The 27588-nt window shown below is 43.2% G+C and overlaps 1 protein-coding gene across 1 annotated transcript in view; it reads right to left on the bottom strand.

Annotated features, from left to right (window-relative positions):
• LOC144784018 (SCO-spondin-like) overlaps positions 1–27588 on the bottom strand; it is a 1726865-nt gene that overhangs the window by 175742 nt on the left and 1523535 nt on the right. Inside the window, exon 112 of the mRNA XM_078662721.1 lies at positions 11415–11617. Within this exon, the coding sequence (XP_078518847.1) occupies positions 11415–11617 (203 nt within the window). The remainder of the gene's footprint in view (positions 1–11414; positions 11618–27588) is intronic.

Here is a 27588-nt window from a genome sequence, read left to right as displayed (position 1 = left end):
AATCACAGTTATGTAAAGACCTTACATTTTCATCCCAGGGCATTTGACAATTCACTCCGTCAACATACTGGAATTGCGTAACAGAGTGGTCACTTCTGCTAACTGCAGGTTCATTACAATCAGCATTTAGCACATGCTATGAGCCACTAGAAGAAGAAAATATGTTGTCTAAACCTTTCTTCTGCTTGCAATCTTTTTTCCGCTTCCATTGTAAGTCTTACTTTAAATTACTGCTATAGTTCCATTTTATAGTTATTCAGAAGCTTCAAAAGTCATAGTTGGTAAAACAAATAGACCCCCCTGTGCTGGTGCATAATTTGGTGCATAATTTGTTGCCATGCGTGGGTGCAGGCATACTTTCACTATGGTACAAGGATACTTGCATCACAGGATGATAGTTTTTGTGCAGGAAGGTGTCCCTTATTGCAAAAAAACAATCTGAAATTATGTTTTTCAACTCCTATGTGTGCTGCATTAGCACACATAGAATTTGCTAAGCGTAATATTTTTAATGATTGTTTGTGTGCAGTATGGGACACCTTCCTGCGCAGAAATAATCACTGGAGGTGATTTTCTCCTTCTATGTGTGCTGGAGAAAGCAGCACGCATAGAAAGGGGCAACCAACAAGGTGAAATAAATACATTTCTCCTTCTTGCGCCTCCCCACACCTCCCCTGGGGAGGGGTACCATTCACATGCATTTCCAGGTTTAGGATTTCTCATAAATCTGGAAATGTGTCAGGTTCCATGGGTGTTGCATGGGAAAACCCACAGCAACACCCAAGTAAAACACCCCTTGCATGGAAAGTGCTGTGTGTAAAAGGGCCGTATTTACAAGGACAGGAAAAGCCACGCAGGTGGCTTTTCCTGTCCGTGTATCTAGGGGCCGCAAAATGCACCACTGGTGCACCACAAAAAGAGATGCACCGGCGGCGCAAGGGGCTTGTAAATAAGCCCCTTTATTTTTATAGCATTTAGCTTTGTAGTACTAATGTCATTAGGAAGTGTTAGGAAATGCTGTAAGTTACTTGTGATTATTATTTTTTTGTAATCTTTCTTTCCATTTTCAGTTTGATTATACAAAACAAGAGATACAAAGTGCAATACCATGGGAGAAGATAAACAACAGTAAAAATGAAACCCAGGGTGAGGAGGGGGAACCCGTGGTGGTACTACCGATGGGTCAGCTTCCTATGGACTCAGAATTAAATGCGAGGGGAAAGGAGGGCAATGGCTGAGGCTGAGTAAGGGGAGAGGAGGGGGAGTGAAGACTGTGATAATGTGCATGCAGAGATAAGCAATGGGCACCATCACACCACAGGTGAAAAACAGAGGGGGGAGCCGGGCACTGGTGGGCATAGAGCGGCAGGGTAAATGAAGGGAGAAGGAGGAATGGGAGGGAAGGACAGGGACACACACAAGTGGTGATGCCCAGTGTTCCAGGAGCAAGGCAGGCTGGTCAAGTCACTTCCTCGTCAGGAATCCTCTACCAAGAATGGGGCCTAAACTTTCTGGTAGCTTGTTGACAAGTGCATAAATTATTTTCTCATAGGATGCTGTCCAAAACCTTGCAGTGAACCATTCTGCGTGGGTAGAGATATGTTGGGAGCGCCAATGTCGCAAGATACACAACCTCACTGAGGTAAAAGCCGTGGCTAAGAACCAGCGTTCATGGTACATCATTGAGGGCTGTGTATGAAGTTGTGCAACAGTACTGCCTGTCAAGAAAGCAGGGAAGAAAGAGGTACTGTCTGGCTCACCTTGGCTGTCAGCTCCGTCCATAGTCTTAGGATGGGGGGCATGTGGGCTGTACTGCAGCCATGCTGATCACACCATCAACAGAGTGGGGTGAAAGGCCAGCTCACTCCAGCTTGGAGGACTTTGAATACAAATCATGGACCATCCTAAAGAGGCAAAACTTCATCCCGGATTCCAGCACACCAAGGTCCAGGTTGTTGAGGAGCTCCGCTCCAGGGATCTCCCTCATATTGTACATTCAGTTTCACCTGGGAGAGCTGGTGCAATTGTGATAGAGAATATTTATGCTGTTTTCGAAGGTTATACAGGCCTGACATTACTCCCCTGAAGCAGCCCCACACCCGCAGATAGATGACTATGGGAGAGAATGACAGGCCACTATGGAGGCAGTGGCAGAGCTGAAGGTACTACCAGTACTGATGTAGGGGAAGTTCCTTTCTACGGTACATGAATGACTTGAGAGTGCCATTATCAAGGATCTGAGAGACTGCCCAAATCTGTTGCCATTTTGGTATGTTGTTATTTATTTCTATTTCCTTTCACATTTCTGATTGTGTTAACTTGTTTTTAAAAGGCCCTGTTCAGTTTTAAGTGTGATTATTTTGAAAGAGCCTTAGGGTGGTCTTCCACAAACATTTCGCCTGCTTACCTCCACTTCTTGCTGTATTATTTTTGTCGTCCTTGGGACTCTGAGTACTTTACCACTGCTAATCAGTGCTAAAGTGCACATGCTTTACCCATAAACATGGTTTCATTGACTTATCCACTATTGGTACATTCATTTAATTTAACTGTAAGTCCCTAATACAGGACACTACCTGTGTTCCGGGCCGGTAAATTAAATGCTACTAGTGAGCCTGTAGCACTTATTGTGCCCTCCGCACAAGTAGTCCTTTTAAAATATGTCTCATGACTGTCACTGCAGAACATGTGTGCAGTTTACACTTCCACGTCAACTTGGCATTTAAATCCCCTTGCCAAGCCTTAAACTCCCCTTTTATTAAATATAGGTCACCCCTAAGGTGGGCCCTAGGTAGTCCGTGGGGCAAAGTATTGTGTAATCAAAAGGTAGAACATGTACCTTTAAGTATTATAAGCCCTGGTAGTGAAAACCACCCAAATTCTTGTTTCTCGAGTGTGAGGCCTACCCCTCTCACAGGTTAACATTGGGAATTCCTTATTACTCTTATAAACTGCAATTCCTGATTGAGAAGGAGTAGCTCTGTCATGTTTAATATAATTGGAATGTTAATGATAAATCCTCTTTGCTGGCAAAGTTGGATTTAACCATATTATTTTAGAAATGCCACTTTCAGAAAGGTAACATTTCTCTGTTCTTAAGCTCTGTGTGCCTGTAGCCTGTGTCCAATACACGTCTGGGGTGGTTGACAGCTGGACTTTGTGCTTTCCTTCAAAACCGTCCCACACAAAGGAAGGTTTAGTGAGACTGAGTAGAAATCTACATCCTGGTGGTTCTTCCTGGGCAGAATGGGAGGGAGGAGCCGACACACCTGGCTGGCATTGTCCTATCCTCACAAAAAGGGTTACATACCCCCCTGTAGTGAGCCTGGAGCCAGGGCTGTAAAGGGTGGCCCTCTGTGCACTTCAAATTACCTCTTTGAAGTCATCTTCACTTCAAAGGAAGAACTGGGTATAAGTACTGGGTCTTTGACTCCACCAAATCAGACACTCTGGACCAGTAAAAAAGCTCAGCCAGGAAGAAGGACTGCTGTGCTGCTACAAGTTCCGCCCTGCTAGGCTACTGCTCTTGAAGAACTGATGTTCTGCTGCCTGCTACCCTCTGCTGAGGAAGAACTAGACTCTTGCTTAAACCCAGAGTGATTTCCAAGGGCATGCTGGCTTGCTAGCTGTTTGGAGTCTCAGGAATATCAAAGCCTCACCTTCTGCTCCTGTGCCTGGCCCACTGTAAGTGGATCCAGTGGAAAGATGCATCCTCAGCTGCATGAATCAGAATTGACGCATCAACCCTGTTGCAGGCACAGCACCAGGGCATCAAACTCACTAGCAGTGCATTGCCTCCAGGACTGACGCATCGAAACTGCTGCATCAACACAGCTACAGGGACAGACAATCAATGCATCCTCTTGACTGCGTGGAGATATCTGGTGCATCAGCTTTGGAACAAACCCATATCGGCCTCAGTGCTTCGTCTTTAGAACTGGCATATTGCTATTGTTGCATGGAGAAAATCCTCGCATCACCTCAACTCTGGGGCTGACACCGACACATCTTTTGTCTGCATCTTGCATCTTGCTGTTATGACCAGGATCTGTAGTACGGTTCCTACTAAGTCAGTAAGACTGCATTTGTATAACATGAGATTCAAAACTATGGAATACTGAGTCCACTCATACCATTAGAATATATTGACCTAGTTCCTGGCTAGCTCACAGTGCACCATCTGGACCTCTAAAACTTACAAGGTACCAGATGGTATCTGCAACCTCAGAAAATAATGACACTGATTCCCCAAGGAAATTGTGGTAACCTTTCATTGTTTAACTCATGAATGCCCAAAAGGAGAAGTAAGGAACACATGAATTGGCATTTCAAACATTTATTGAAGCAACTGGATTCTTGTGTAAAATACGTGTGCTACAATGATTAATAGAAAAACACAAAGAAAAGTAACCAGCATTACAAGAATGGTGAAAAAGAAGAATAATTAAACCATTGTACATTTGCATTGAAAATCAAATTACACACTTCGGTAACGCCGTATCTGGTAGAGACAGAATCTAGCCGCACATTTCTTACCTTAGAATCCTCCCCGGGCGCTAGACTGCATCTTGACATTTCTTCAGCAGTACCTCTGTGTGTTGGTAGAGGGAGTCGAGTGACTCCACATCAACGTTGTCTCCTGAATGTGACGTCAACGGAGTCCATATAAGCCCTCCCTGACGCACTGACGTCAGTTTCTTTTGTACCAATTTTCACACCAACAACGTGGAACCACTTAGAGAAACAGCCTAGGAAACAGTGTGCCAAAAAATGGTAAAAACTTGCATCAACAAGTACAGATTGAAAGAATTGCAGTAGAAAAAAAAGAGAGGCTCTGAGAGACCTCAGTTTGCAGAGTGAGGAGGATGGGTGGGTCCATAGGGAATCGATAAGGAATCAGCGGGTAGATCTGGTCTCTACCAGATAAGGCGTTACTGTAGATAAGTATCTTGTCCCTCTGATAGAGACATCTAGCCACAGATTCCTTATCATAGTATCAGATACCCAAGCGACACCATCCCTGGACGAGGAGCTGCAAACTGACCTCACTTAAGATCCCCAAATAGGAGAAGCCGGTTCAAAAGATAGAAATATCTGAAAGATGATAGGTGAAGCAAGATACTCACCGAAGAACTGATCTCCAAGAAGGACTACGGGAGCCCGAAGGGAGTAGAAAGCTACAAGACCGTGGGAAACACGTGATAGAACCAGTAAAAGGGATGCAATGTATGTTCTGGTAATGCAAAGGGACAAAGGACAATAAGTCAGAGTCAAAACCAATTGAAGGAGCATACACAGTGTGCTAAGCCACAGGGAACACATACAACAAATAAAGAGCAGCCACCGATTGTCAAGGAAACTATCCTGAGAATTGATTTCAAAGACAGGGACCTCCAATCTTATAATGATGGAGAAAGAGAGAACAATGAATGCTGAAGAGCATTGCTAGAAAAACAAGAAAGCTAAAAAGAACAACGCTGTTATACTGAGAACCTTGATAAAGATATAAAGCACCCTTCAAAATGTTTTAACAAAGATGGCCATTGAATTGAAAAAGGAAACAGATAGTATAACCAAGAAGGTTGAACCAGGTCAGCAAGAAAGGTGTAGGTAAAATTCGGTGACGGACAGCGTATAGAAGGCTTGACGACCATATTTGCAAAACACACACATTTATATACCTGAAGTAAAGGACATTTACAAGAGATCCATTCAAGTGATGGATATATACATGCTTATAAATCATAGCAATTATCATAGATGCACAAGTCAAACAGGATACAGCAAAAGTATATCCACTCCTCCATAACTCATGTCATCCGCCAGTGAGCGTGAGGACAAAAAGTGGTGGAACGAGGAACACTTCAAGAACAGAGGTAACCAAGGAAGGACAGGGATAATACATCCTACCATCATAAAATAAGAGGTTACAACAGTAACTGAGGTGGAGACAGAAAGACAAAGCTGGGAAACCGCAACACAATGCCACATAGAGCAGGAAGTGGAAGGAACCACCTACTACAGGAAAACAAGGGTAACTGTCCAATAGCCAATGCCACAGACTGAGGAAGGATGCGTACATGCGATAGCAGGAGAAGCAAAAAAGAAATAGCATGTGGAAAGTTCACTAAGCAAGAGAAGAAGAAGACGGTCTTGGGAAACAAAGGGCTTGTGGAAACTAAGGGCAACAGATAATCGATTCTGACAATCACACATTGCCCACCTTATGGAAGCAGGCGGAAACAGGTAGGAAGCCTGACCAACACTTCATGGAAACTTGAGGAAAGATAGGAGGGAAAGGGAAACTCAGCCTCTTGTGAAAAAGGGTACCAGACAAGGATCTAAACAATCAAGGGGACTGGTGTCCCAGGTAACGAGAACTGAAAGAAGAGCAGATACAACAGCTACCACACAGGTGTGATGGCAGAGATGTAGCAAAAACCGTAGGAGGCCAAAGCAGCAACCATACCCAAGTTGGTAGGTAGAACACCAAAAGGGTAAAAACACAGACAAGAACACCAGACTACAGATGATAAGTAGCATCAGGGACAAAATAAAGGAGAATAGGGGGGGACATTAGAAAACAGTCCCCAGGTGCAAATTTAAATATTAGGCCAACAAGATGGCAATACTATGAGGGCATCAGGGAGGGGGAGTTGTGGAACCCAGGCCCTGACCAAGAGGAACATAATCGGATTAGGAGAGAATCCATGTGTCTCGCAGAGTAAAACAGAACAAAGATAAGGTCCACATTGCGGAGGGACAAAGACTGGAATGAAAAATAACTAGACCACGAGCGTGCCTGCCTATGGTACCAGTGTCGCCCATATGGAGGGGGCAGAGAAAATAAGAAATCAAGTCCTTATAAGGGATACTAAGTATAAAGACACCTTATAAATTGCCTCTAAGGCCTACAAAATCAGGTCCCTGAAAAATGAGAACAAGACTAGAGTGCATCCGCATAATGTAAGAGTAAGCATGCCACAGAGCAGCTTTTGGATGAAAAAATCAAGCATCAGAAAGAAGCTGTAAGAACAGACTCTCACAAGACCAAAAAGTAAGAAGTGTTCCTGATGGCTGGAAAGAAACCGGTCATTAACAGAATAATTGAGTAGAACAGTACCTGCAGAGAGCAGGAACACCACACCGGGTGTAACCCTTAAAGCAAGAGAGTACTCCGCCCTATGAAAGTGGACAAGAGTCAAAATAAGGGTAAACAAACTGTCCCTGGCAATCTGAGTGCAATGTATAGGTAAGACTCCACACCATCATGAATATCTCTGAAGTAGCATAGGCCTGAGTTGGCATGTGCACCAAAAAGGGTGGACCCATCAAAAGGCATGTCAATTAAAGTACTTCCATACTTCCAGCACAGCCTCTGAAACCCGGAAGTATGCAACCATGCACACAGACGAAGAGCTATGGAAGAGGCCATAGCCTGGCCAACAGAATTGGTGGTATCCATATCACAGCTGATGCTAAGAGTGGCAGCTTTCTACCCATCATATACCAGGGGACCAAAAGCAAGGTGTGGGAGAAGCGTGCAAGGACACAAGATGTGTTTAGAGAGTGCAGGGCAGCACTAGAAGAGAAAATACACCCACCGCAAGTATCCAAGTTCCTGGTGTTTCTCTCCGATGGGACAGAAGGGGAAAAAACAATATTTTGGGTGGCCAAAGCAGCAGAACCACAAAGCTCTTAGTAGAGGGATGTCTAGGAAGACAGATAGGAGCTCCTTCGCTGAGCGATGCATTTGAGAAATAGAGTGATCCACAGGGGGCCCTGTTTCAGGTTTAGCCCAAGCACCCAGTAGGACAGCGAAAAGCCAGTCACTATAAGGAAGAAAAGGCTCAATGTTAGCCTGGTCAGGATGTAGAACACCATGTAAAGGGTCTGTCAACAATTCCACAGAAGGAAGTTGTAAATCTAGTACTACCAACACTCGATTGAGCATGTGTCCCAAAACAGAACTATCCTCCATAGCCAAACCAGGAGGAGACAGGAGGCTGGATGCTGGAGAAGATTCCAAGCCACCGGTATCACCCAAGTCGAGTAACCAGTTAGACTGCATAGGGGCTGGCGGTCTCTGAAATTGGAGGGGTACACACCAAACCATCTGTACTACTTCCACAACCATGGGCCTCAGAAGGACAAACTAGAAGAAGTGAGTCTGAGACAGTTGGCTCCATCGGCGCCGTATCCGAAGCGATAGCTGAAGCCGGTCAATGGCGAGAAGGCGGCGCCTCAACATCAGAAGGTGCGTCAATAGCAATCGGCAGGCCCCACCTTTGGAGCTTGCAGACAAGAGACTGACTTTGAAATCTGAGTCGACAAACCAGAAGCAAAAGCTGAAGGTAGGAGCCTCGACGGCCTGTGCACCGGCATTGCTAAGGTGTCAGACACATGAGGCCAACCTGAAGCCGGGAAGAACCCACTGGCGGGGTAACAGGAATGACCTCATGCACTTCCTTGGAGCCCGAGGGCCCTCCAGGCGGAGGTAACAATCTGAGAATAGAAAGAAGAGTTTGAGAATATTATCTCATCTGGTCAAAGAAGACCCGCTAGGGAGATGCGAGGTGGACCCACTTCAATAGAATAGTGAGGACCAGCAGTAGGCTACAAAGGTGGGCAACACTGCGACTTCGACCAACAACGCTTAAACTTACCTTAAGACGTGGAAAGAGAATGATGCCCACAGGAACGGCTCCTAGCGCAGACACGGAGGGGATCGAGGACAATGAGAAGATTTTGATGACTGACATTCACACGTCAAGGAGCTTCATGTGACGTTCCATGAGCGCTTTCAGTTGGAAGTAGCAACAGGAGTCACACTCTTAGGAGACATGATGCTCACCAATGCGCCACATGTAAACCGAGTGAGGGTCTGTGGCAGACATTTGACATCCATAGGACTCACAAGGCTTAAACCCAGAGGACATTGAAGAAGGGAGAAAAAGGGCACAATGCTACATCGACGTAAAACGTCAAGTAGGCCATAAATCTGCTGGAGGAACGGTAGCGCGGAAAAAAAGAAACTTACATAAACACCTCGGGGGAGGGCTCATATGGACCCAGTTGACGTCACATTCGGGAGACGACACTGCTGCGGAGTCATTCAACGCCCTCTACCAACACACAAAGGAACCGCTGAAAAAAGTTCTGGACACCTTCTGATGCCTGGGGAGAATTATAAGATAAGGAACCTGTAGCTAGATGTCTCTAACAGTTTATATGATTACATACAATTGTGCTCCAATTTAGCACTGCTAGACAAGTAAGCATAGGGTGGATGCTATTTTATCAGATACCTTAGAGTGGTCTAACTCCCCATTTACCTGCATTCCTGGGTCATCTGGTAGGCAGTCTTGGTGTAGAGCAGGATGCCGCCCCTCTCAGGATAGTGATGAAATTCCGCTGGGCCAGAATTCAGGCACTGCAAGACTGCCACAATCCATCGAAATGCTCCTCTGCCTAAACAATGGCTTGGTGCATTTTATATAATTAACTGAAGCCATTCATACTGTGCCTGAGCTCTGGTCCGGCTGTCATTGTTAATTCCACCCACCCAGAGCTGTCGAAAAACAGACAACAACAAACAAGGCCAGTGTGCACAGTGTACCCAGTCCTTGAACAGAATGTTCTCAGGTATGATAATGTGTCTACGAGGAAATGTAATTGTAAGCTAACCTTTTCTGAGTACACTATCTTATGCCAGCACACTAACAGATATGTGCTAAAACTAATTGTTTAAAAAGATGTCAATTTTAAACATGAAAATAAAATGGAAGTGTTTGTGCACAAGGCCTATGTAGCCTCACAACAGATCAAGGTACTTTGTTCAGCAGACCTTGTGTGGCTCCTGTATCTGGCCCATGCTCGTTGTCAGTATGAACTCTTGAGTGTGACCAGGTCCAACACAACCAGGTAATCCCCATAGGCACCTATTGCTTCAAAGCTCTATTGACACTTTTAATCTTTAAAAATTCATATCTTGACTTCTACTTTGTTATGGTCTTGCTTTATTTATAAAAATATAATCTATTTATCTAAACAGGCATGGAGTCCTTTTGTATTTTTTTTCACTGTGTAACTGTTTGATGTGTTGCGCAAATACTTCACAGATTGCCTCCTAACTTAAGCCTGCCTGCTCTGTGCTAAGCTACCAGTGAGAGAGCATGGTAAAATTAATGGTGTGTATCTGACTAACCCTGACTAAAATTCTTGTTCCGCTTGGAGAGGGTGCATACATCTGCCAACCAGAAACTCAGGAGGCAGATTTACAAGCCCCCTGTGCCACGAGTATGTGACTTTGGTGACGTACTTGTGGCGCATTTTACTTCTCCATATTAGCAAGGGCAGGAAAAGCCACCCTGCGTGGCTTTTCCTGTCCTTGCAAATATGGCCCCTTTACACGCAGCAATTTACGTAGAAGGGGCGTTCCATGGGTGTTGCTGTGGGTGTTCCCACGCAACACCCATTGAATGAGACACATTTTCGGATTTACAAGGAATCATAAATCTGGAAATGCTTGCCAATGTTACACCTTCCCAGGGGAGGCGCAGCGAGACGCAACGAGAAGAAATGTTTTCATTTCTCCACGTGTTTTCCTCTTTCAATGCGTGCTGCATTCTACAGCCAGCACTGAAAGAGGAAAATGCCTTTAGTGATTGTTTGTGGGCCGGAAGGTGCCCATTCCTGCACAAAAACAATCTCCCCATGGCGCAGGCATCCTTGCCATGGTGCAAGGGTGCCTGCTCCGGCGCATGGCAGCTGTTTGTGCGCCAGCGCAGGGGAGAACACAGGAATGCGACATATCATTGTAGATATGTCGCATTCCTGTGCTCTGAGTACCGCAGCGTGGCGCAGCCTAAGGGCTTGTGGTACCACACTGTGGCACTTTCTTGTAGATCTGTCCCTCAGTTTCTAACAAAGGGTATAATGTTACCTATTGTGACATAATTTCCTGTGATGTCATTGTGAATTTCATTTCTCAATTGGTTTTCAACTGTTTTGCTATACTTGTGCAGTGGGTGTGATGGTGGGCTAACAGTAAGTGATAGTATGCACTGGCCTGGCTTCAAGCCAATTGGCTCCCTGACATCAGGACCTTCCTTAAGGGGTGAGACATCACAGATAAAGAAAGTGTGAGTATGTTTTTGAAAAGCTAAATAATAGCAACTAGACATTTCAGTTTCTCATATAGTGACTCGTTCATATAGTGTCTGAACTAATCACTCTGACACAAAAGCACACAGCAAAGTGTGTCCACAAACATTCTACGGTCACACAGTTAAAATAGTTGGGATTCATTTCAGAAAATGAGACATATCATGATTCAAATGAGCACAGGAAGCATTTTTTTATTAACTTGGCACAAGAGATTACCCAAATAATCTTTTGATATAATGACTCACTTGGGCATTGCTGCTTGTTGCATTCTTGTGACTCCATGACCTCACTACCGCAGGGTGCTCCGTTTGTGGTCCTCTCCTCACATGTTCGATTCCGTTGTTTGAGCCCTCCACCACAACTTGCAGAACAGGTGCTCCACTCTGACCAGGGACCATAAGATGGGCACTCAAGATCGGTGCATACGAAGGTGCCGTTCACACAAGTACTGGAGACAGAAGTGTACACCACCAGTTAAGTTTGGATTGCTTTGGTTTTTAAGCACCATACATTCTAATTATTTGTTTATTGGAGTTAGGATTAGGGTGATCTCAGTTTTTTTCGTGGTGCACAGTCAACATTTTTAAAAACTACTGAATTCAAACTATGAATGGTCCCTTCTACCATGTGCCAAGAAATCACTCGTACCACAATCTACAGCCAGTGCTTAATTTGAGCCGGTGCTTTCCGGTGCTGAGCACCAGCACGTAATTAATTTCCGGTGCTCGGCACCGGCACCTAAATGTCACACCACACTTAGGGCAGTCTGCCAAAATAGTGGCGCTGTTCATGTAATTTAATGATGAGCAGTATAACAGTTGTTTAGGAAAACAAAATACTTAATATTTTACAAATTAAGCACTGCCTCTAACCATGGCTCAGGTCTGCCTTTGAAAAGCCTGTATGTGCAGTTCACACTACAAATTCGGCCTAGATAGCTAGCTCTCTTGAGAGGCCTAACCTTCCCTTTTTATACGTATAAGCCACCACTAAATTAGGACCTGTCTAACCCACAGGGCAGACTGCAATGTTTTTCAAAGGTAAATCATGTACTTTTATGATTTACATGTCTTGGTGGTGAAAAACTCCCAATATCATTGTTCACTACTGCAAGTCCTATTACTCCCATAGGCGTACAGTGGGTTTATCTTATTACATTTTTTAAGTGTAATTCCTAATTGTCAAGAGATAGACTTTTCAAGTTTGGCCTCACTGTATTCACAATTTGAAATAACAACTTATGGTGAAGTTTGATTTTAAACTAAAGTCTTGCAAATGCCACCTTTAGAAAGTTGGCATTTAATTACTTTAACCATTCTGTTCCTGCTGCCTGTCTCAGAATACACGTCTGGGCGACAGCTGGGCTTTATGCTTTCCCTCGAGACAGCCACACACAAAGGGAGCTTAGGTGTGACTGTTGGGGCAACCACATCCTGATGGGCCATCCTGGGAAAGATGAGAGGGAGGGGTTGGCACTTAAACCTGAACAGGCTGGGTTCTGTCCAAATAAACAAAGGGCTGCATCCCCCACCCCCTGTAGTGAGTCTGGAAGCAGGACAGGAAGGGAGTACCTCTGTGCACTTCAAAGCTTTCTTTGAAGTCTACTCCTTTGCAAAGCCACAACAGGGTATAAGTACTGGACCTCTGACACCATGATTTTAGTATACTTCTGCACCTGTGACTACTCTGTCTGTAAGCTGAGCTGCTGTGCAGCTGAAAGGACTGCAACTCTGCTGGGCTGCTACTTTGCTGGGCTTCTGCCTTGCTCTGCTCTTGCCTGGCTGAGCTGCCCTGCTGCCTTCTGTTGTCCTGCCTGGGTGAGAAAAATTGGATCTGCATCACTTGAACACAGAGTGATTCCAAGAGCTTGTTGGCTTGCCTCCTCTTCTAAGTCTTAGGGATATCAAAGTCTTCAACTACCTGCATATGAATCTGAACTCTATAAGCTGTGGGTCTTTCCTGCCAAGTGGTGCCTACCCAGTCCTGGACCCTTGGAAGTGAGGCCTAATGCATCTTTGACTTTGCGTGGGTCGGAACTGGCACATCTTCACCTTTGCGTGGATTGAAACCAGAGAATCCTTGACAAAGCATGGACCAGAGCAGGCACATCACACTCGGAATCAGAGTATCACCTTCAAAATCGACGCATCACCTTCTGTGGGAGCAGTAGCCACACATCACCTTGGGAACTAGTGCTTCACACTTGAAGCCGATGCATCGCTGTCATTGCATGGACAATCACAGCGCACCTGATCCACTGCGTGGCTCAACACCAAACCATTGATTCGGCTATACCTCTCATCTTGGTTCAACGAAGATGCACCCCGGATCAAGGTACTTTGGTCCTGCGGGTCAAGTGGGTCCCTGTATCAGCATTGGCCAGTGCACCAACAGGCTTGACCTGAACTTTTGACTTTTCCCCAGTCCAGCGCAACCAGACAGCCCATTTAAGCACTTATTGCTTCTGAATGCTATTTGACATGTATTTTTTAACAACTGACAACTCAAATTTGACTTGTTGGATTTGACCTCAAACAATACATTACTCATGACATGGTCAGTGACATTATTGATGACATCACTGATGACATTGCTTAGTGGAAGAGAAAGGGGGAGTGGCCTTAGACCACCTCTCAGCAATACAGTTGTGTGGTCCTTACTGGAGGTAACAGGAGGTCTTGTTGCCCCTAAGGCCACTCAGCAGCCAAGGGGACTTTATCCCCCAACTAGGAGCGCACCAGGACATGAGTTTTAGAGTAGTGGAGAAAGTGGGTGGGCCTCAGGTGAGATGCCTGCTGTTGCTTTTTTTTTATTTGCATTTTTAGGAAGGCCCCATTTTCTGGACCATTTTGCGCCCCAGGGACCCCATCCGTTGGGGCCTGATCCTTTTTTAATTTTTCAAATAAAAAATGGCAGAGGGGCTGTGCGGCCCCCCTCCTGGGCCAAATTCAGCCCAAGGGGACACAAGCCCCTGGGGCCCAGCCTTTTTTAAACACTTTTAGAATAAATAATTGCCCAGCCTTTTTTAAACACTTTTAAAATAAATAATTGGAAGTAAGGCTGCATGGCCACCTTTGCTTTTTGCCCTGTCGCCCCCATCTCTAGGGCCTTTTTGGAAATGTATTTATTTTTAGAAGGGAGGGGGACCCTACTCCTCATGGCCAGGCATTTATATATATATATATATTGAGTTGCCCATTGGAGGGCTCATATTTTTAAGTGGGAGGTGTGGCCTCTATGCCAAAATGACTGTCGCGCCGCTGAAGAGTGCAATGAGCACGAAACGCGTCCGGCGTGAATCGACAGGCATGCTGTAAACTGGATCCGCTCGCCGATCCGGCTTTTACCTCCTGAAGGTTGCTGCAGTGGATGTCAGTGTGCGTCTCCAACTGGTGGGAACCTTGGAGCTTTGATATTTATGCGGCCTCCCAGCCGCGGGAGATGCACCACCCGGAAATTTGGGGCCACGGAGCTCCGATTCTCGGAGTTTCAATGTGGAGGCATCCATGGAGGATTGACAAGCCGGATGTGCGCGTGGAGGCCCATTGGTGGGCTTGAATCAGACAGCGGCACATAACTGAGGCACTCACTACAAGACCCACAAACCAACGCGGACTCATTTGAGTTGCCCATTGGAGGGCTCATATTTTTAACTTTACCTTTATGGTGTGAGGTGTACTGTGTGCTATTTGTCATATTTTACATGTGCTTGTGCAGCAGTGGGAACTCGGCCAGAGAGAATTGTGTCCTATTAAGGTGCACCAAATGGTAGTTTGTTTAATGTTTGGGATTTGACAGCACAGACATATTGCTTACAAGATACATAGACTGGTCTTTGGGTCAGCTCCCTTCAACACAGGCATTTCGGACAAGCCTCTTTTTGTTGGCTTGATATTTTGTCAACCGTAGCTTTGCCCATTTCAGTGGAGTATTACTTTCTTCCCCATGTTATTGCCAAATTTTGTATCATTCCACCTCCCTCATGTCTCAAATCATCATACATTTTTCTCACCACTCCACTTTCCACTTGTTTGTCTTCACCTGTTTTTTCCCTACCTTGTCTTCCTCTTTCTGCCATGTCACTGACCTGACCCTATCTCTCATTATTCTCTCCTGCACTTCTATTCTTCTCCTGAAGTCTTAATTCATGTTCCAGACAGGTTGTCATCCGAGAAGCAAGGCATCCATTTTTATTACTTGGGTGAGCCTTTATTCTGTTCCAGTTTCTTGCTAAGACTCCTTGCACTGCTTAATTTGTAAATAAACAAATGCCAGGGCCCAAGGTATTGGTGAGTAGGCTACGGCAGGTTGCACTATTAACTCGAACTGCAATCACTGACACATGCAAGTATAAACACTTCCTAGTAAACATAGTGGTCCAATAAAATAGACAGATAGTACTACTATGTGGTGGACTACCATAAATAGGCCCCAGTGTTAACAGTTAGGTGTTGGTGTTAAGCACTGGCAAACACAAGCACAAATTAAGCACTGCTTTCTTGCCAACCTATTTTTGTATTGCAACAAATGAAAATAGTGTACATTACAGGCTCATTAGCCTTGATTATAGTACTGCTCCCGATTTAATTTTTTCTGAAATGGGGTAAGTTGGAAGAAGTCTTCATTATGGTGCTAAGACAGAATATTGAGTTGGAAATGTCGACTTACACAAATATCGAGTTGGAAATATCGTGATTCAGAAATATCGACAGCAAGAATATTGTGGTCAAGAAAATCAATTCTCACTATGGCTACTAACAGCAGTCTAACTGAAGGTTCGCTTTCTAAAGTTGGAGCCAGTGCCTTTAAGATCACCTACCCAACTAACCTCTCTAAGAATGCCTCAAAAAAATACAAACATAATCTTATTTTTTTTTTAAACGGAAACTCTTATAACAGATAAAAACTTCAGTATGTATAATTGGAACACCATGCCTGATCTAATCTTCTTCAGGATTAAGAGAGCCCAATGGAGAAAAACTCTCATTTCATTTTTCCAGTGCACACAGAAAAGGAAAATACCCTATGGCTTTAGTCTCGTCATCACTCCCTCCACGATCCACAAAATAGATCTCACCATTACCATCTATAATAATGGGATCGTTCTTATTCAAGCTGCTAATCGAAACCTAAAGCAGTTCGACAAACTCTTTCTGAAGATTAAAAGTGTGGTAGCTAACTACTCAATCTCAGGGAGAGTTGATACCACGCTAACCAGTCCAAGGTCTTACCAATTCAATGCTCCCACTCCCCACTCAGATCCAGACCCTTCCTCTCCCACTCCCCCCTCAGATTCACACCTTTCCTCTCCCACCATCCTTCCCGTGTCCATGCAGGCTGCAGAAGGGTTCGAATCATTGTTGAATCCTGTCTCGCGACGACTAACCCTATCTCCACTTCCAACCTCCTTATCTATACTGCCTGACACACCTCTAACATTTAGTCACCAACCCCCCCATCTTGACTCTCCCATTATTGTCACTAGCCCCGTTAACACTCATCAGCACCCGTCTCCCTCCGCTGTTCCCCATACCCAATCAATTTCCTGGTCCATGCTCCCCGGAACACCGCTCATATTCAGGGACACACCCTCTCCCAGTGCATCCCCCGGTATCGTTTCGGACCCCTCTATCACATTTATTCACCCACCTTCATTCTCCGCTGCTCTCCACACCTAATCGATTTCCTGGTCCATGCTCCCCGGAACACCACCCATATTCAGGAACACACCCTCTCCCAGCGCATCCCCTGGTATCGCTACGGACCCCTCTTTCACATTTAGTCACCCGCCCTCCTCTTCAGGCCTCCACAATCACACTCCTCCTCTCTCCCATCACCCAGACCTGCTGGCACGCTTGGACAATATCTCCCTACAGCTACAACATCTCTCCCTTGAACTCCACGCGTTGAAAACTCTGTCATTTGAATATCTCCCCTTGTTAAGACCCCTCCTCGCTAGTCCGAGCAGGCCTAAAGCCCCCTCCAAGGCTCACCTCCCTGTGACCATCCCCTTTCACCTACCACCTTCAAAACTATTCCTCTACCTAACACAGCCTATCGCCCAAGAAGATTGTCCGATCTCACATCCAATGATATCGACAATTTGGTAAAATCTTACTCGTCCAATGAGGTCCTTAACACTAACCCAAATGGTTTAATCCATACCATTCATTCTAACCCTAACAGAGAATCCTACCTTAACAGCAGATTCATAAATAAAGATAACCTCAAGCAAGTCAATATCTCACAGACCCCACCCCCCATTGTACAGCTCCACTCAAATGCATACTACTTAACTGTAGGTCTGCTAGCAAGCACGCCTCCGAGATCTTCGACCTCATTCAACAGAATGAGATAGATATCATTATCCTCACAGAAACTTGGCTCAAATCTTCGTCCACTCCATTTCTCGACCTCTTGGTACCCCCCACCCATGACATATTTCGTCTTGACAGAGACAAGAAGCTGGGTGGCGGCCTAGCATGTATGCACCGGAGTACGCTTGCGGTCTCCCTTTCAGAGTCTTCTGCACCCTTAACATGCGAATACCTTTGTCTCAGTATCTCCTCTCACAATCATCTGGTCTGTAAACTACACTCATTCTACCATCCCCCAGGTGACAATCTCCCCTTCATTGAACAATTATTGGAAATCATCTCGGGCAATGTAGACTCAAGCCAGTCTCCCATCTACCTGGGAGATTTTAACCTTCACTGGTCTAACACTAATGATCATGTAGTCTCATGCCTAAAATCCTTCTTACTAGACCACGATCTGATTTAACATTGTGACCAGCCTACTCACACTAAAGGGGAAACCTTAGATCTCATCATCTCCTAAGGTCAATTCATCTCATTGGATTCCATCATACCTTGTGATTGGTCAGACCATGACATCATTTCCTTCCATATCAACTTCGAGGTTCACTGGATTAAGACACAAAAAACCAAACCAAAGATCTGGAAAAGGGATCTCAGAGATTTCAAAACAGCTGAACTAGCTACCTGCTGCAATCAGGCCTTCTCTCCACATTCGGACTTATCTGAAGTACATGCTCTCACTGATTTCTAAAACTCCTCCATTTCCAATATCATTGGTATGATGGCCCCTCTCCAACAAAAAAATGTTCCTGCAAAAATTTCCAAACCATGGTTCAATTGCAACCGAAACTCTGAACGGCGTAACCTAAGGGCCTTTGAACGCTCCTGGAGAACCACCCCATCCGCTGACAATCAAAAAACCTTAGAGCTGCAAGAAGTGCATATAACAAACAAATCAAGACAGCCAAGGCGGACTACTTCAGAACCCAACTTAACCAAGCTGCGAACCGACCCAAGAAACTATTCGAACTGGTTACACAACAATCGGAGCAGCCCCTAACCACTCAGCTTCAGACATCATACATCCTTCTTGTGCTGATTTGGCTGCCTTTTTTATGGAGAAAAATAGGCTTATCATCACTGATCTGGAAGCCAGGAAGGCACTATTGCCACCCAATGAACCCGCACTCCTACTAGCTGTTCATGACAAGACATCACCCATCATCTGGGGTATCAAGAACAACGCGTCCTGGGACACCTTTACCCCCTTAACGAAAATGATATCAAAAAGGTTCTGCGGATTATCAACCCGTCCAATCACTTCAATTACCCGTTACTACTTAACATCTTCAAATTGGTTAAGGACGAAATCACCCCCTTCTGGATAGAGATAGTCAATGCTTCCTTGTTACAAGGTTTGATCTTAGAATGCCTCAAAGAAGCACAGGTAACCCACAGCCGATAGCACAGATCTTAACAACTTCCGACCTATCTCTAGTATACCTACCCTTGCCAAACTCCTAGAGAAATGCGTTCAATCACAACTATGTGCACACATTGAAAATTACCGCCTCCTGGACCAACATCAATCTGGCTTTCGTAGTGGACATAGCACCGAATCAGCCCTCACTCATGTGATTGATGATATATTAACAATGCTGGATCTAAATGAATCCTGCCTACTTATCCTACTTGACCGCTCCTCCGCATTTGACACTGTTAATCATGACAACTTCCTATTCATTCTGGAACATAGGATGGGCCTCTCAGGTCAGGTGCTGCATTGGTTTGGATCCTTCCTGCAACACAGAACCCAAAGAGTTAAAGAAAACTACTCACTCTCCCAGCCATCCCCTGTCAGCATGGGGGTTCCCCAAGTATCATCTTAATCTCACATTCTCTTCAATCTGTTCCTGAAACCATTAGCTAACCTTCTAAATTCCTTAGGCATTAGATTCCACATGTATGCAGACGATACCCAACTATATTTGGAAATCTCCTCTCCGGAGCACATCACCTCACTCAACTCTACCCTCCTGACTACCCAAAACTGGTTGACTATGAACCACCTCCTACTAAACACCTCTAAAACAGAATTCCTCCTAATTTCTCCTCCGAAATATACTCCTAATATCGACCTATGGATGAATCATCTAACCGCCTTTAACTGCTCCCCCCGCATCATCGATTCAGCTAAATCCCTAGGAATTACTCTGGACAAGCATCTGAATATGAAGTTTCACATCAGCAATGTATGCAAGGGAACTAACCACCTCCTAAGAACACTCAGAATTCTGAAACCTTTTCTACCGCAAGCAGATTTCAAGCAAGTGGTCCAAGTGCTTGTCCTACCGGGACTTGATTACGGCAGTGCCACGCTATGCGGACTCCCTAAATACTCTTTGGCCCCCTAAAGGCCTCTCTGAACGCAGCGCCCAGATTGATCCTGGGCACCAAGCGTAATACACACATCTCTCCGGTTCTAAAATCACTAAATTGGCTACCCTATGAAGCTAGAATTCAGCTGAAGATTGCCTGCCTCTCACACAAAGCCCTCCACGTCAAAACCCCTACCTACCTCGCACAAAAACTAGAACTATCTGGAGGAGGTAGATCGTCAAGGGGTGCTAATACCCTCCTCCTGAAACCACGGACCTTCCGCAAAAAAAGAACTTGCAACCAAGCTTTCTCTGGATCTGCTCCTAAAATCTGGAACTCTCTTCCACCCGAAATTAGAAGGATCTCTTCCAAGGTCGCTTTCAAATTGGAAGCAAAGAAATTCCTCATGAAGAAAGTTCTTGCCTTAATAGGAGGGACAATATAAACACCTTTCTTTTACTTTATTTTCCGCCCGAAAGGCGTTGGTCTTTGTATAGTATGATTCACCCCTGCATATGTTTACTTTGTAGTGTTTATTTTCCTGTACATGACTTTGTGTTTTGCTCCCCTCAAATCATTGTCACATTTTCTTCCCCATCGCACGCGCACCCAGGATTGCAAGTGCTTTATTAGTTGATTACCACTAGATTCAATGTTTTAGTAGAAGCCCCATATAATTCATGTTTAGATTTTACTATAGTTTTGACTATTACTCATGCTTATGATTGTTCACTTAATCCCCTTATATCACAACGCTACATCATAAAGCCCCCTCTGTCCTCTCTAGAATTATAACTGAATTGTTATGCGTGAACTATTGATCTTATGATTATTTTACTACCCATGTTTGACTCATGTTCTGATTGTTACCTTACCTATAACTGTAAAGCTCTCTGATATCCTTCGGGAACTAGTCCGCGATATATAAAACTTTATAAATAAATTATAAATAAATTGATATTGTTTGCAAAAGTATAGATGTTTAAAAAATCTATTTTTAATTAGTGATATGTATTTTAGTTTATACTTTAAATGTAAGTGATGTATATTTTTGTATCAGTATTGGTTATGTTTTCAATATGTGTTAAATTGTTATGCGTTATGAATTTTATTTTCAATACATTTCGCATTTTTTAGTCCGGTAGCGGGTTGTGGGTGAATAGGGGAATACAGTGGGAAGAAATGTATGTTTAATTAATTAATAATTTGTTCTTAAATAATATTAATTAATTGATAGATAATGAATTACAGAAATTGATTAATTAGTTTTAGGTGCATGTTGAGGGTTTATAGAGGTAAAGGGTAGGAAGTAATTTATGTTTAATTAATTAATAATTAGTTGTTAATTATAATTAATTAATTGAAAATTAAATATGGAATTTGTGTAATTAATTTTAGGTGTGAGTTGTGGGGTTTATAGGGGTAAAGAGTGGGAAGTAACTTTTGTTTAATTAATTAAAAATTAGTTGAACATTAATACTTATTAATTAATTTATATTTAATAGGGGCATTTGTTTATATTTATTCTGTGTGGGTTCTTTTGTTCTAGGGGTACAGTGTGGGGAGTAAATTAATTGTTCCTACTTTATAATTTGTTCTTAAAAACTATTAGTTTTGTAATTGAAAATACGTTTTAATTGTGTAATTACTTTTTTTACAGTTTAATTTTAACTGTGAGTTGTGGGTATAATGAGGGTAAAGTGTGGGATTTAAAATAATTGTTAGGAGTTTCTTTTAAATTAATAATATGTCTTTAATTGACAATTATGTTATTTGAGGAAGTACATTTTATGTTTTAAATTTAGATGTGTGTTGTGAATTGTGTGGGGTTATAGGGTAGGAAATAAATTAAGTAAATGTATGTAATAATTAATGTTTTTCTTTCTAAATAATTTGTAATAACAAATATTTACATTTTTGGAAATTGTTTCAATTGTATTTAATATAATATTTCTGGGTATTGGTTATATGTTTTTATATTATAATATTTTTTTATTTCTTTTAATATGAAATATATTTGTGTTTTAAATTTTTACATATTTATATATTGTTTAATTTATTTTGTTTTGAAAATATTTTTATTTTTGTTAAAATGTAGTTTGCTTTTAATTTTGAACTGACTAGAGTGAGAATTTTAATTGTTACTCCTCTGAAATCCAACACTTCTCCTACTGCTGCACTCACTGGAGTGACAATAGTAATTTTTACCCCTCCGCTATCCAACACTTTCCCTACGGTTGCATTCACTGTAGTAGGAATAGTATTTTTTACCTATCTGCTCTGCAACACTTTCTCTACTGTCACACTCACCGGAGTGGGACTAGTGATCTTTACCCCTCTGCTAACACTTTCCCTACTGTTGCACTCAGTGGAGTCGGAATAGTAATTCCTACCCCTCTGCTATCTAAAACTTTCCCTACTGCTGCATTCACTGGAGTGGGAATAGTTATTTTTACCCCTGCCCTATCCAACACTGTCTCTACTGTTACACTCACTGGAGTGGGAATTGTGATTTTTACCCTCCGCTATCCAACACTTTCCCTACTGTTGTACTCACTGGAGTGGGAATAGTAATTTTTAGCCCTCCGCTACCAAACACTTTCCCTACTGTTGTACTCACATGAGTGGGAATAGTACTTTTTACCCCTACACTAAGCAACACTTTCCCTACTGTTGCACTCACTGGCGTGGGAATGGACATTTTTACCCCTATGCTATATAACACTTTCCCTACTGTTGTACTCACTGGAGTAGGAACAGTAATTTCTGCCCTTCCGCTATGCAACTCCTTCCCTACTATTGCACTCACTGTAGTGGGAATAGTAATGTCTACCCCTCTGCTATCCAACACTTTCCCTACTATTTCACTCACTGGAGTGGGAATAGTAATATTTATCCCTCCACTATCCAACACTTTCCCTACCATTTCACTCACTCTAGTGGGAATAGTAATTTTTACCCCTAAGCTATAAAACACTTTCCCTACTGTTGAACTCACTGGAGTTCGGAATAGTAAATACTGCCCCTCTGCTATCCAACACTTTCCCTACTGTTGCACTAATTGGAGTGGGAATAACAATTTTTACCCCACCACTATCCAAAAGTGTCCCTACTGTGGCACTCACTGGAGTTGGAATTGTAATTTTGACCTCTTCGCTATCCAACACTTTCCCTACTGATGCACACACTGGAGTAAAAGTAGTAATTTCTGCCCCACAGCTTTCCCACACTTTCCCTACTGTTGCACTCACTGGAGTGGGAATAGTAATTTTTCCCCTCCGCTAACCAATACTTTCCCTACTGTTGCACTCACTGGAGTGTGATTAGTAATTTGTACCCCTCCACTATCCAACATTGTCCCTACTGGTGCACTCACTGGAGTTGGAATAGTAATTTTTACCTCTCCACAATCCAACACTGTCCCTACTGTTGCACTCACTGGAGTTAGAATAGTACGTTTTGCCCCTCTGCTATCCAACACTTTCCCTACTGTTGCACTCACTGGAGTGGGAATAGTCATTTTTACCCCGCCGCTATCCAACTCTTTCCCTACTGTTGCACTCATTGGAGGGGGAATAGTACGTTTTACCCCTATGCTATCCAATACTTTCCCTACTGTTGCACTCACTGGAATGGATTTGTTTTTTTTACCCGTCTGCTATCTAAAACTTTCCCTACTGCTGCATTCACTGGCCTGGGAATAGTTATTTTTACCCCTGCCCTATCCAACACTTTCCCTACTGTTTCATTCACTTCAGTGGGAATAGTAATTTTTACCCCTCCACTATCCAACAGTTTCCCTATTGCTGCACTCACTGGAGTTGGAATAGTAATTGTTACCCCTATGCTATCCAACACTTTTCCTACTGTTGCACTCACTGGAGTGGCAATAGTAATTTTTACCCCTCCACTAACCAATACTTTCCCTACTGTTGCACTCACTGGAGTGGGATTAGTAATTTTTACCCCTCGGCTATCCAGCAATTTCCCTACTGTTGCAATCACTGGAGTTGGAACAGTAATTTCTGCCCTCCCGCTATGCAACACCTTAGTATGTTTTTACCCCTACTATATATAACACTGTCCCTACTGTTGTACTCGCTGGAGTTCAGAATAGTAAATTCTGCCCCTCTGCTATCAAACACTTTCCCCTACTGTTGCACTAATTGGAGTGGGAATAGTCATTTTTACCCCTCCGCTATCCAACAGTTTCTCTACTTTGCACTCACTGGAGTTGGAATAGTAATGATTACCCCTATGCTATCCAACACTTTCCCTACTGTTGCACTCATGGAGTTGGAATTGTAATGTGTACCCCTACGCTATTCAACACTTTCCCTACTGTTGCACTCACTGGCGTGGGAATGGACATTTTTACCCCTATGCTATGTAACACTTTCCCTACTGTTGTACTCACTGGAGTTGGAACAGTAATTTCTGCCCTTCCGCTATGCAACTCCTTCCCTACTATTGCACTCACTGTAGTGGGAATAGTAATGTCTACCCCTCTGCTATCCAACACTTTCCCTACTATTTCACTCACTGGAGTGGGAATAGTCATATTTATCCCTCCACTATCCAACACTTTCCCTACCATTTCACTCACTCTAGTGGGAATAGTAATTTTTACCCCTAAGCTATAAAACACTTTCCCTACTGTTGAACTCACTGGAGTTCGGAATAGTAAATACTGCCCCTCTGCTATCCAACACTTTCCCTACTGTTGCACTAATTGGAGTGGGAATAACAATTTTTACCCCACCACTATCCAAAAGTGTCCCTACTGTGGCACTCACTGGAGTTGGAATTGTAATTTTGACCTCTTCGCTATCCAACACTTTCCCTACTGATGCACACACTGGAGTGAAAGTAGTAATTTCTGCCCCACAGCTTTCCCACACTTTCCCTACTGTTGCACTCACTGGAGTGGGAATAGTAATTTTTCCCCTCCGCTAACCAATACTTTCCCTACTGTTGCACTCACTGGAGTGTGATTAGTAATTTGTACCCCTCCACTATCCAACAATGTCCCTACTGGTGCACTCACTGGAGTTGGAATAGTAATTTTTACCTCTCCACAATCCAACACTGTCCCTACTGTTGCACTCACTGGAGTTAGAATAGTACTTTTTGCCCCTCTGCTATCCAACACTTTCCCTACTGTTGCACTCACTGGAGTGGGAATAGTCATTTTTACCCCGCCGCTATCCAACTCTTTCCCTACTGTTGCACTCATTGGAGGGGGAATAGTACGTTTTACCCCTATGCTATCCAATACTTTCCCTACTGTTGCACTCACTGGAATGGATTTGTTTTTTTTACCCGTCTGCTATCTAAAACTTTCCCTACTGCTGCATTCACTGGCCTTGGAATAGTTATTTTTACCCCTGCCCTATCCAACACTTTCCCTACTGTTTCATTCACTTCAGTCGGAATAGTAATTTTTACCCCTCCACTATCCAACAGTTTCCTTATTGCTGCACTCACTGGAGTTGGAATAGTAATTGTTACCCCTATGCTATCCAACACTTTTCCTACTGTTGCACTCACTGGAGTGGCAATAGTAATTTTTACCCCTCCACTAACCAATACTTTCCCTACTGTTGTACTCATTGGAGTGGGATTAGTAATGTTTACCCCTCGGCTATCCAGCAATTTCCCTACTGTTGCAATCACTGGAGTTGGAACAGTAATTTCTGCCCTCCCGCTATGCAACACCTTAGTAAGTTTTTACCCCTACTATATATAACACTGTCCCTACTGTTGTTCTCACTGGAGTTCAGAATAGTAAATTCTGCCCCTCTGCTATCAAACACTTTCCCCTACTGTTGCACTAATTGGAGTGGGAATAGTCATTTTTACCCCTCCGCTATCCAACAGTTTCCCTACTTTGCACTCACTGGAGTTGGAATAGTAATGTTTACCCCTATGCTATCCAACACTTTCCCTACTGTTGCACTCATGGAGTTGGAATTGTAATGTGTACCCCTACGCTATCCAACACTTTCCCTACTGTTGCACTCACTGGAGTGAAAATACTAATTTCTGCCTCACAGCTATCCAACACTTTCCCTACTGTTGCACTCATTGGAGTGGGAATAGTATTTTTTACCCCTACGCTAACTAATAGTTTCCCTACTGTTGCACTCACTGGAGTGGGATTAGTAATTTTTACCCCTCCGCTATCCAACAATTTACCTACTGTTGCACTCACTGGAGTTGGAATAGTAATTTTTCCCCTCCACTATCCAACACTGTCCCTACTGTTGCACTCACTGGAGTTAGAATAGTATTTTTCCCCTCCGCTATCCAACACTTTCCCTACTGTTGCACTTACTGGAGTGGGAATGGAAATTTTAACCCCTCCACTACACAACACTTTCCCTACTGTTGCACTCACTGGAGGGAGAATAGTAAGTTTTACCCCTATGCTATCCAACACTTTCCCTACTTTTGCACTCAGTGGAGTGGGAAAAGTAATTTTTACCCCTATGCTATATAACACTTTCCCTACTGTTGTACTCACAGGAGTTGGAACAGTAATTTCTTCCCCTCCGCTATGCAACTCCTTCCCTACTGTTGCACTCACTGGAGTGGGAAAAGTAATGTGTACCCCTCAGCTATCCAACACTTTCCCTACTGTTGCACTCACTGGAGTGCGAATAGTTATTTTTACCACTGCCCTATTCAACACTTTCCCTACTGTTGCACTCCGTGGAGTAGGAATAGTGCTTTTTATCCCCTCCGCTATCCAACACTTTCCCTACTGTTACACTCACTGGAGTGGGAATAGTAATTTTTACCCCTCTGCTATTTAACACTTTCCCTAATGTTGTACTCATTGGAGTCGGAATAGTAATTTTTACCCCATGCTATATAACACTTTCCCTACTGTTGTACTCACTGAAGTTCGAAATAGTAATTTCTGCCCCTCCACTTTCCTTTTTTTATTTTTTTATTTTTTTATTGATTCAGTTCAAAGTCATGTATACACAAAGAAAATACAGAGACACCGAATATTCGACATACATAGAGATACAGATTCATGAAATGTTATTAACAACAGATAAGTACAATCTAGGCAAATGCTTCAAATTCATAAATAGCATACATAAAAATAACTAATGATCCAAATAATCTATCAAAGTCCGCCAAATTTTGTACCCTCTTCTCTTTTTCCTGATTGATTTGACTCGATAAAGGTTAAACTCCAAATTAAAGATATTATAAAATTTTGCTCGCCACATTTCATATGTAGGTGCCTCAGGTTTTAACCACATCGATGATATACAAAGGCGAGCTACAGCCATAGCCATAAATATAATATAACTATGCTCTTGATAGCCTGAAAAAAATTCATTATCACTCGATAAACCAAAAATAATCATCTCTCTAGAGATTTTTACATCACATTTTGTAATATATGCTAAAAAAAGTTCTATGGATACAAAGATAGGTTTTAATATGAGGCAGTCTGAAAATATATGTATAATATCTGCCAAGTCACCTTGGCACCTATAGCATTTCCCATCATATGCATTACTCCATTTTAGCATTTTAAGTGGTGTATGATAGAGATTAAATAAAGTTTTATAATGTTGAGAATATAAATTGGCAGAAAGAATAATTTTGTCAGCCATAACAATTGATTCTTGAAATGGGACTACTAATGTGCCTAGTCTTGTACACCATTTTGATGCTTGTTGATCCATATCATCTT

This window comes from Lissotriton helveticus, chromosome 10, assembly GCF_964261635.1.
Source record: "Lissotriton helveticus chromosome 10, aLisHel1.1, whole genome shotgun sequence".
Taxonomy (NCBI): Eukaryota; Metazoa; Chordata; class Amphibia; order Caudata; family Salamandridae; genus Lissotriton; species Lissotriton helveticus.
Note: the sequence above shows the minus strand (reverse complement) of the source record. Positions and strands in the feature narration are given on the sequence as shown.